Raw genomic sequence first — 11352 nt, 5'->3', positions numbered from 1 at the left:
CATCCTGGTTCTTTACACTGCACTGAATTAAACTTCAGGAAAATAACATCTCAGTCTGAAAGCCTGTTGACCCCTCTCCGGAAGTTGACACAGTTTCTGGTTTCCAACACTAGAGGGAAAAATGTCAACACAGAAAAGGTTGATTGTTTAACAGTACGAACATATGAACAAACCAACCTGCTGAGAGCAGCGTCACATCTGAGCTCAGAGATGTGATGACCTACGTTAACCTTTAAAGACAGATGATGAAGCTGATTTTAAAGCTGATACCTTCAGTACTTTATACTGTACTAATACACTAATACATATAATATATATGACACTTTCTCATGGTCCCTGTTCTGTCCATATCAGATTTGCTGTTCAATACATTATTAATAGAAATACTTAATTGGTTAAAGACAGGGTCACTGTACAGACCAGCTAAGGTAAAAACCTCAGGTCCTGTAAAACTTGTCTGTTTTCTTAGAGTTGAGTGTTGACATATTCATTAACCCTGTACATCATCTGAGCCTCCCAGAACTCGACCAAACCTCTAAGTTTTAGTCTTTAATTCAGTAAACGGTGAGTTTGTTGGTTAATGGTAAAAATGAAAATTATGATTTGTTTTATTTCCCTCACACTTCAACACTGTAAGTTACATATGGAAACATATCATCAGTATATTCACGGCGCTTAAAGACGATTTTATTTTGAAACTTGTCGCCGGAAGTACAGGTTAGTATTTTTGAACCATCGTAACGATGATCGCGGTAAACGGAGTCGTTGGCTAAATAAATGCGAATAACAGCGACAAACCGTCGGCTTGTGACCTGATCCGCGATGGATCGACGTCGTAAAATGTTGGATGTGGTTTTTAAACCCGAGACGAGTCTGAGAGGAGAAGGTTTGTTCCCTTTTACCGCGGGAAGCGTTTACTGCTCTGCTAATGTTGCTAAGCTAACGTTAGCTCAACAATTCACACAGAGGAAAACGTTCGTGGTCAGAGGAGTAATGTCCTGGAGCCACGAGCCTGTAGTTGCATGTTCGTTGTTTTGTTGGATTAAAGGACAGAAGTGTGGCAGCGTTAAAACCCCTTATTCATGTTCCTATAAAAATTCATGTGTTCATGCACTATGAACCTGTAGATTTTATGCTGCAAGCAGCTGCATGAAGCCTTCAAAGTCCTGTTTTTATGAGTTACTCATCATTTAGATTTGCTACCACCATCACAGTGGAAAACTGCCTGGTTTCCTGCTTTAATACGAAATTTTCTTGTTTTTATTTCTACAGGATCTTTTTCACATTGAATTTTAATGTACTAAACTTTTTAAATTATTAAATATCAAATTGTGATATAACTACATATCACTGTGTCCCATTTTATCATAAAGTAAATCTCGTTACAACTTTTCTCATCATAACTTGGTTTGTTATAGACATAGATAGGTAGATAGATTAAACTTTATTAAACCAGAGGGATATTCAGGTATCCAGTAGCTTACAGGACACATATAAAACCCACCAGCCACTGCATGTAATAGAAACAAAAGCACAGTATGAGAAGGTAAGGAGTAAACGATAGGTATAAATAATGAAATAGTCAGAATGTGCTACAGAGCAGAAAGTGTGAAAATGTAAAAGTGCAGCTGAATGTAAAACAGTGATCAGCATTTGTTCATCAAACTTCCACATGGTGTTAAACCAGAAACAGGTCCATCACTGGCTGAAGAGACCAGAGCATGACTGAGTAACATCTAACATGATGATCCAGACGTGTCAGCATGTTTGTGGCTTCAGTAACACAATAACATGACATATCTTTTAAAAGGACAGTGTAACACAGAGACTGTATGATCTGTTTGTCCACAGAGACCTTGTAGTGGCGTGCTGTGATATCAGATCTTTTCATTTGAACAGATGGATGAAATGGAGACACATGGTGACACCCAGCTGAGCTGAGCTAACATGAAGTTAGATTTTTACGACAGACTGATGAGGCAGCATATGAAACGATGTGAGAGGAGCAGCTGGTTGGGTTCTACTGTTGCTGTTTTACTTCACGAACACAGAGACTCCAGGTTTATGTTGAGCAGCAGTTTGAATTATTTCAGCTTCATTTGTGTCAGTTTGGTGGATGAGTCTGATCAGAGCAGTTGATCCCATCAGGCTCGTGTTCACAGGCCTGTCCCTTTGCGTTTGATTTTTTCACTGTTATTCATCCTTTTGGCAGACGATTCAACCAGTCCAGGTCCCTTTAAATGAAAATTCCACTGAGATGTGGAGACCGGTTTCAGACTGACCTGGTCAACACGCAGCGTGTGCAGGTGCTGTGAACTGCAGCTTTGATTTTATTATTTCCTATTTGGGTCGTTCAAGTTATTGTTTCATTCTTGTTACTTTATGGATCAGACATAAACAGGAGGAACTTTAATCAGTGAATTAGTTAATTGATCAGTGATTGATCAGTGATAGTTTGTGATTGTCACTGAAACCCTTTTGTGTTGTCAAGCTGGTTTTCATGTGTGTCTGTCTGTGCTTCAGTTTTACCTTCAGATGTCCGAAAAGTGATCGTTGGTGAAGAGGAGCAGCAGGACTGGAGCTCCAGTCTGGACCAGGAGCACCCAGACCCCCCCCACATTAAAGAGGAACAGGAGGAACTGTGGAGCAGTCAGGAGGGAGAGCAGCTTCAAGGACTGGAGGAGGCTGATTTCACCAAGTTCACATTCACTCCTGTCCCTGTGAAGAGTGAAGATGATGATGATGATGATGAAGAGAAACCTCAGTCCTCTCAGCTCCATCAGAGTCAGACTGGGGAGAACAGCAGGATTGAACGGATGAAAACAGAAGCTGATGGAGAGGACTGTGGAGGACCAGATCTACAACCAGATTCTGATGACAGGGCTTCAGACTCTTCAGATACTGAGGTCAGTGATGGGGACTGGGAGGAGACCAGGGCATCTCACTCCGGTTTAAATTCTCTGAAAAGCAGCGACGTGACTGTTATTGATGTGAACTGTAACACTGTAGAGAGGTCGTTCAGCTGCTCTGAATGTGGCCAGAGATTTGGCCGTAAGCCACATCTGAACGCTCACATGAGAATTCACACGGGAGAGAAACCGTTCAGCTGCTCCTTCTGTGGGAAAAGGTTTTCTCAGAAGGGAAACTCGATCAGTCACATGAGACTTCACACAGGAGAGAAACCGTTCAGCTGCTCCGTCTGTAACAAACGCTTCAGATACAGCGGCGACGTCAGCAGACACATGAGGATCCACACAGGGAAGAAAAAAATCAAACGCAATATTAAAGACGTGATAAACAGCAACACTGACCCAGGATCAGGAACAGCCAGGTGCCTCGACCCCGATGGGTTCCTACCACCAGTTACTGATGATAAAACCCCAGAATCTGAGACTGAACCCAGTGATGATGGTGGGAAGGAAACTCAGTCAGATTTAAATGCTCTGAGAAATGAAGACATCTCTGTGGGTGACATCAGGTGTAATTCTGATAAGGAGTCATATAGCTGCTCTGAGTGTGGAAGAACATTTTGTCGCAAGGACCATCTGATGAGCCACATGAGAACGCACACAGGAGAGAAACCGTTCAGCTGCTCCGTCTGTCAGAAACGATTCAGCTGCAGTGGGAATATTTTGGCTCACATGAGAATTCACACAGGTGAGAAACCCTTCGAATGCTCATTCTGCGGCAAATGTTTCAGCCAGAAAGGAACACTGCAGCTGCACATCAGAATCCATACTGGAGAGAAACCTTTCAGTTGCCCCTTTTGCGATAAAAGATTTGCTCATAAAAGACGTATGACTCTGCATATGTCAGTCCACACCGAGGAGAAACGTTTTAGCTGCAGTGTGTGTGACAAAAGATTCACTTGGTATACACAACTCAAAACCCACAAGTGCGTGGGTGAGTCCTCGCAGCTTCGTCAAAGCCAGACTGAGAAAAAAGTTTCTGCCAAAGAGTCATTCAGCTGCTCTGAGTGCGGGAAAAAATTCAGCCTCAAGGGAAATCTGAAGACTCACATGAGAATCCACACAGGAGAGAAACCGTTCAGCTGCTCAGTTTGTGGTAAAAGTTTTAAACAAAATGTGCATCTGACAGAGCACATGACAATTCACACAGGTGAGAAACTGTACAAGTGCAGCGTCTGTGGGAAAGGATTCAATAAGAAGTTGCTCCTCAAAAGACATACATGTGTTTAATTGGTGGATACTCGTTAGCTCTGATGTCATGGATTCATGTTCTCTAAGATGTTGACTGAATAATGACAGTTTTTTTAAAAAAAAACAGAAATGTGAAATGTATTTCTGCATGTCAACAATCTGCCTGGATCTGCATCATGTTCCAGTAAAAGCAAAAATAATAAAGATCTGAGTCTTGTTAGCAACTCAATACTGTTACTGCAGACACCTGAACTAACCACAGACACTCTAGGGCTTATGGGAGTTCTGAATAAGTAGCGACTCAGTGTGACATTGTTAAAAGAGACTCAGTGGAATTTAGAACGTTTCCTCTTGAACACAACCTGCAGGTTCTGGTTCCACTCTGGCTCTTTGTTCTGGAAATAAAACTGCACAACATGAAATTAACAACTGAAAAATTCAAAAGGGGGGATTTTGACAAATAAAGATGCTTTCAAAGTAAAAAAAAAAAACAACACTTATTTTAACAGAAATAAATATGAAGTAATCAGTAGTGATTACATGTAGGTGATAACATCATCTGATTATTAAAGTTTTTTCACACTGTGGGGAAAATGACTGACAGACTGATCTGGCAGAAGATTCTTAATGTGATAATTATGAAGTGCACAGTGATGAAAAAGCTGCAGGAACTCGATGTTAATGTCGACATGTTTCCAAAAAACCGAACCTGATGAAGGCCTCTTGTTTGATTTAACATGTTTCCACCCTGAGTTTAAACTGGATCGAGGGGTTGATAATATTCTGTTGTTTTATTCTGTCAATAAATATAAAACAGACACAAAGTGACTGTCTGGTTTCTTCCTCATTTTCACTCAGTTACATCACTTTTACTTTTTTATGCTACAAGTAAAAGTTGTGATGTCACAGATTAAACACATCGAGAGAATCAACTGCAGGTTCTTGTCCCATCAAAGTACCTGCAACCTGGCCTCAGGGTTTTTAGAGCCGGTGGGTTAAAATGTAAAACAGAAGAAAAGTCACCACAGTTCTGAAAAAGTATCTGTTTAATTTGTACTGAAATGTCTTCACATTCTTTTCTACATCAACACAACAGAGTCGACAGGATGTTCATCAGTCTGAGGAATAGCTGTGGTAAATGGTCATTCACTTTACAGGATAAAGGCTGTGACATCACGCTTTAGCTCCTTTCCTAACCACTCGACCTTGACCACAATGGACGAGGTTACAAGGTCAAGGAAAGAAGTGAAGGAGAGTTTGTAAGGACTTAGGAAAAAACAACCACAGCTGCCTAGTTACACAACAGTGGATATTCTTGACGTGCGTCTACGTTCACCTGTGGGTTTAACATTTTGTTCACACATCAACAAGTCAGTCACATGATGACCTGTGTGCTTCACAGTGACTGTTTTCAAACATCAACATTGCTTTACATCTCACTGTTACAAGGAATTGTGGGATGGCTTGACCTGCTGTCCTTTGGTTAAGGAAAGTCACGTCTCCTGTGCTGAAGGAGACGAGACAGGAAGCAGTGAGTTAGACAGTGGACTGGCCCTCATCATGGCTGACACCTCAGTGCTTCCTGCTAAATTCAACATGGTAGAACATCTGGTGAACCAAGAGGTCTGCAGAGGAAGATGTGTTCTCACCCAAGGAACCATGAACCCTTGTATTTCGTTTCTACACGTGGGGGGAGGGGTCATTTCTTCCCTCTGTGGCTTTGGACCAGGTGTTTGGTGAGACGTCCTTTTTGTCTATAGCTTTTACCACAAACAAAGCAGATGAACGGTTTCCCTCCTTTATGAATTCTCATGTGCACCTTCAGATTTCCACGTTCACCAAAGCTTTTCCCACACTCCAAGCAGCTGAAGGGTTTCTCCCCGGTGTGGATCCTCAGGTGTTTCTGTAAGCGTCCTCTCCATGAGAAGCTTTTCCTACACACTGGACACCAGTAAGGTTTCTCTCCTGTGTGACACTTCATGTGTAATTTCGGATAAGCCAAGGAGCCAAAGCTTTTCTCACACTGAGAGCATTGATATAATTTACCTAAATTACCCATATCATTATTAACTTTTGACAGAGGTTCCCTGACCTTCTCATGAACTCTGACTTCAGACTTTGGTTCACAGGAGTCTTCAGCCCTATCATCAGGACCTGGCTCCACATGTGGACCTGAGTTCCTGTCTGGTCCTGGTCCTCCACAGTCCTCTCCATCAGCTCCTGTCTCCATGTGTTCAGCTGAGCTGCTGGCTGGAGGCTCTGCCTCTCTGTTCTCCTCAGCCTGACTCTGATGGAGCTGAGAGGACTGAGGTTTCTCTTCATCATCATCATCATCATCTTCACTCTTCACAGGGACAGGAGTGAATGTGAACTTGGTGAAATCAGCCTCCTCCAGTCCTTGAAGCTGCTCTCCCTCCTGACTGCTCCACAGTTCCTCCTGTTCCTCTTTAATGTGGGGGGGGGGGGTCTGGGTCCTCCTGGTCCAGACTGGAGCTCCAGTCCTGCTGCTCCTCTTCACTCACCAACAGCTGGCGAACATCTGCAGCAGAGACACACAGACACACAGACATCATAGAAACCAAGGTTGAATCTGTTGAAATCACTGAGAAAAGTTAAAAACAGTGCGAGGGTTAGGGCAGAAATACGTGATGATAAATGACACATTATCTCAAAATACTGCTGAGTCACAGTTAATCTAGGAAAGGCTTTTCTGGACCTTCAGACCCTGAGTGTGGAGGTGAAGTCACAGTTACACAACAAAACTGACCAGAGTGCAACACAATGAAAGGTCATTTTCAGTCATGTTGATAATGACATGTAGAGGACGGTGTGTGAGGCGGACCCAGCGTAAACAGCAGGTCTGGAGCAGCTTGGTCCGATGATGCGACAGCACATCATCATCACTGAGATTTATTGATAATTAAAATAACTGTTCGTTGCCCCCTCATGTTCTCACCTAGTACACACTGGATACAACAGTGGTTGTCTCAGCTCCAGCAGAGAAACGTGTGCTCCTCTCTGAGTATCTCTGTCTGCGGCTCCCGTCTCCTGCTGCTGGTCTTTAGCAGCAGCTAGCAGCGGCTAACAGCGGTGCGTTAGCTTAGCGTTAGCTTAGCGTTAGCTTAGCACGGACTCCCTGCGACATCAGCACAGTATCAAACATGTTTCCAACAGGAGGAAGAAAACGAACCTCGCTGCTTCCTCTCAGGTGTTAAAACCACATCCACCATCTCTCGATGGCGGCGGTTCATCTCCTCCTCATACTCGGTTATTGTTTTCTCAAAGTGTCCGAAGATCTCCTCCACAGCCGCGGTCAGCCGCTGGGAGACGAAGACCTTCAGACTCTGGAGTCTGGACATGTCTCTCAGTCAGAGAGCTAAACACTGGTGCGTTTATCGCGGTTTAATTTGATTGTTTCAATCTTTCCTTAGCTGTAAAACCCCAACGATCACGTCTTCGTCTTCGAAACGATCACTTCCAGGTCACATTTCAAAATAAAGGCATTATTTACAACATGGTCACATCAAAACATTGTTGATAAGTCTTTCTTTTCTGATGTATATTTTCCTCTAATGGAAATAGAAATTAACAGTGTAACTTATTAAAAATCTCTTTTTCCTCCTTGGCCTGTCTTCTTTATCTTCTATTATTACTATTGTTGTTGTTGTTGTTGTTCGGGGCTGCAATATAAATTTAATTTAAACTTGAGAGGTGTCTTAAACATAAAGGAACACAGGGTGAAACAAGATTGAAAACGTTTAAAACACTTTATTCTGAAGGCCAGAGGAAGTTGTTTCCAGGTCTTCGTTTGAGCGGCGGGACGCAGCTCGCTGCTGCAGGAGCAGAGGAAACATGTCGACCTGCTGGAGCCGAGGGTGAAACCAGCTCCAGGGTTGTTGTGTCTCTGACTCTTCGGTCTGTGGAAATGTCCGGACTCCAGGACATTAAAGATTCATTCAAACGGCGGCTGCTGACCGCGGCTCGTAAAACTCTGTTCGGTCATTTCGAGAGAACAATATCCAGATATGAGAAGGAGATCGACCGTAAACGAAAACTCCTGGATCTGGTTTCAAAGCCCGACTTAAAGCTGAGAGGAACAGGTGTGTTTTCTTCTTTACTGCTAGAAATGTTTGTATTGTTCCGATAACGTCGCATGCAGTGAGTGCTAAGCTAAATTAGCCTGTTAGCTGCAGCTAGCTCCTGCTGTCCGGTTTAATGTCGCCGTGAGGGACCGGACCATCGGCCGTGTGCTGTATCGATGCCTCGGTGTAGTGAAGGCTGCTGTTGGAGCTTCCCGTTCTCCGTGAAAACATGGATCAGTGAAACACTTGGCAGCGTTGAGTTGTGATTGTTGGTCTTGGAAGATTTTTTTCTACGTCCTAGAGTCAAAGTTTTCTTTGAACAGAACCGAGCAGTGAGTTTTTGTTCTGACCATCCGTTCGAGTCGCATCAGTTTTGTTTGAGAAATCACTTTTTCTGTTTGGCCAGTGGTTCTAAATATTACAACAGAGTCAGAATCCGTTTTATTGCCAAGTAGGTTTTCACACACAAGGAATTTGTCATGGTGCAAAACAGTACCCATAGTAAGAAGGAAACAGATAAACAAAGATGAAAACAAGCAAGTACTGCAATACTACAAAATAATACAATAATACATAATCGAGACCCTTTTTCACTATAGAGCTGTGCACACTCAACCCCTCTGTACTGCTTCTCTCTCTTACTCACTCACACACATATACCCAGAAGCACATTGACAATGGACCGATCTGTCAGATTGGCTAAAAACAACACTGCATGCCTGTTTATTTGCATATGAAGTGGTCTCTTGAGATACATTTTAAAGCAGGTGTGTACAAACGTACTAAGCGTTGACCACTTGTACTCGCATCATGCAGGATGCATGTTAATACCAGGTCTGAACAGGGCCTTATCTTGAGTGATGGAGAGAGGACTGGGCCTCCTCCTTGATGTGGTCCAACCTGCTGTTCACCAGGATGAAGAGGAAACGTAAGAGGGTGTGCCTCATTGGTTTACATGCACCAGATGTAGGGAAATGTCAACAGACCTCAAGAACTAATGTTTCACAAATGTTTTAGCAGGTTGCCCCACGTGTCGTATAGATCGGAGGAGCCTGTACTGTGCTATCATGGTGGCTAATGAATGACTCCCTCCAGCAAATTCTAGGTTTGCCCCAGGGGCCTCCTCCCATATGAGGAAAACCTCCAAAGGAAGGGGCAGGGAGGCATCCTTACCAGATGTCTGAACCACCTCAGCTGGCTCCTTTTGACGTGAAGGACTCCGAGCTTCTTCCGGATGTCTGAGCTCCTCACCCTATCTCTAACCCTACAAAGAAACCAAATTCAGCCACTTGTATCTGCAATCTCATTCTTTCAGTCACTACTCAGAGCTCATGACCACAGTTGAGGGTTGGAACGAAGATCGACTCATAAATCAAGAGCTTTGCCTTCTGGCTCAGCTCCCTCTTCCCTGTATGCAACATTCATTGCATACAGGGTAATGGACCAGGACCTTCAACGGATGTGGCCCCTGAATTGGGACACAGCTTGTAGCTACATGTTGCTGCTGATACTAATGTATTTCTACTGCAATAGGATTTATCATGCAGGACATTATTTGTAATAGAGTTCTTTTACTTTGCTGTACTGGTACTTTTACTGAAGTAAGTGATCTGAATGATCATTCATTTACATGTGTTTGTGTTTTTCAGTGTGTCCTGCCAAACCCCCACACATCAAAGAGGAACGAGAGGAACTTTTTCAAAGACCAAGAGGTGATGATGGATGGGACTGTGGAGAACCAGTGGCAGACAGGAACTTATATCCAGCTTTCCATTCACAACCAAACACTTGTGACAAGCCTTCAGACTGTCCTGAACCCGAGAGTGGTGACAGCCATAAAGTCTGGGAGAATCCTGACAAAAAATATTGCTGCTCAAAATGTGGTAAAACATGTACGCACAGGGGAAATCTGAAGATACACATGAGAACTCACACAGGAGAGAAACCTTTTAGTTGCTCTTTGTGTGGCAAAAAGTTTGCTCAGAAAATGAGTCTCCAAAACCACCTGACGATTCACTCAGGAGAGAGACCATTCATCTGCTCGGTTTGTGGTAAAAGTTTTAGACAGAAAGGACCTTTAAAATACCACATGTTGACCCACACAGGGATGAAACCATTCAGCTGCAGTGTTTGTAACAAGAGATTCAGGTGGTCATCACAGATCAGAGTCCATAAGTGTGTGAGTGAGTCACCACAGCGTCACCGTAATAAAGGAGAGGAAGAGAAACCACTGAGCTGCTCCGAATGTGACAAAACATTTCCAAACAATACACGTCTGATGACCCACAAGAGAACGCACAAGGGAAAGAAACTGCACACATGCACAGTTTGTGGTTTACAACGACAGTTTAGTTCCCAGATGGAGATCCACATGAGAAGCCATACAGGAGAGAGACCATATAGCTGCTCAATCTGTGGAAAAAGATTTACACAAAGGGGAATTATGATGCAGCACATGGCAGTTCACTCAGGAGTGAAACCGTTCAGCTGCCCCAAATGTGAGAAAAGATTCTTCTGGCACTTTCAGATCAAAAAACATAAGTGTCCTGGAAAGTCACAGCAGAACACACCGTGCTTCAGCGACTCTGGAGGATCAGAACCAGACAAGAACCGAGTCCCACGTAGACATGTAAAACCAGAGCCATCTGTTGACATTGACATTGATTTTTGGAAAGATACCAGACAGCATCTGTCAGGTTTCACTTACCAGAGGAAAAAAAAAGTGTCTGTAAGTGAAGGACATAATACTGGAAAGAAATGTAATGACGATTCTAAAACTGAAGCCAAGGATGACGAAAGTGTTGACAGTGGTTTCTGCAAACAGAACAGTCAAAGACAGTCCAGTTTAAACCAGTTAAAACATGGAAACGTCTCTGTGAGCAAGGTGAGATGTACCTCTGACAGGAAACCATTCAGCTCCTCTGAGCGTGATAAAAGACCTGAAGACCGTCACATGGTACAGACACACATGAAGGATCAAACAGGAGAAGAACAGCTCAATTGCTTCTTTTGTGGGAAAGATTTTGCTACTGGGGGATATCTGACAAGACACATATCTGTCCACGTAGGAGAGAAACTACTCAAATGCATCATCTGTGAGAAAAGATTCT

The 11352-nt window shown here is 43.3% G+C and overlaps 2 protein-coding genes across 3 annotated transcripts in view; both read left to right on the top strand.

Annotated features, from left to right (window-relative positions):
- Nucleotides 1-480: 480 nt before the first annotated feature.
- Nucleotides 481-4984, top strand: LOC139633660 (gastrula zinc finger protein XlCGF57.1-like). The gene is made up of 2 exons (XM_071499469.1): nt 481-886; nt 2524-4984. The coding sequence occupies exons 1-2, from the start codon at nt 823-825 to the stop codon at nt 4197-4199; spliced, it is 1740 nt and encodes a 579-aa protein (XP_071355570.1). The 5' UTR covers nt 481-822; the 3' UTR covers nt 4200-4984.
- A 3101-nt stretch (nt 4985-8085) lies between these two features.
- LOC139633653 (zinc finger protein 26-like) overlaps nt 8086-11352 on the top strand; it is a 5538-nt gene continuing 2271 nt past the window's right edge. Inside the window, exons 1-3 of one of the 2 annotated variants that reach the window (XM_071499456.1) lie at nt 8086-8260; nt 9892-9922; nt 10028-11352. The exon at nt 10028-11352 is cut by the window's right edge and continues 2271 nt beyond it. In XM_071499456.1, coding sequence (XP_071355557.1) covers nt 8086-8260; nt 9892-9922; nt 10028-11352 — 1531 coding nt within the window. Of the gene's footprint in view, nt 8261-9891 lie in introns of both variants that reach the window. The other variant, XM_071499455.1, reaches the window with a different exon arrangement.

The sequence above is a fragment of the Trachinotus anak genome, unplaced genomic scaffold (genome assembly GCF_046630095.1).
Source record: "Trachinotus anak isolate AG129_WGS33_773 ecotype Australia unplaced genomic scaffold, CSIRO_AGI_Tana_v1 ptg000016l, whole genome shotgun sequence".
NCBI lineage: Eukaryota > Metazoa > Chordata > Actinopteri > Carangiformes > Carangidae > Trachinotus > Trachinotus anak.
This window is presented reverse-complemented; position numbering and strand designations above follow the sequence as displayed.

Bases quoted from the DNA above. Each gene is read 5' to 3' on its own strand.
- LOC139633660 (XM_071499469.1), top strand. From the start codon at position 823: ATGGATCGACGTCGTAAAATGTTGGATGTGGTTTTTAAACCCGAGACG. The intron at 887-2,523 runs GTTTGTTCCCTT...TCTGTGCTTCAG, and splicing joins GACGAGTCTGAGAGGAGAAG to TTTTACCTTCAGATGTCCGA.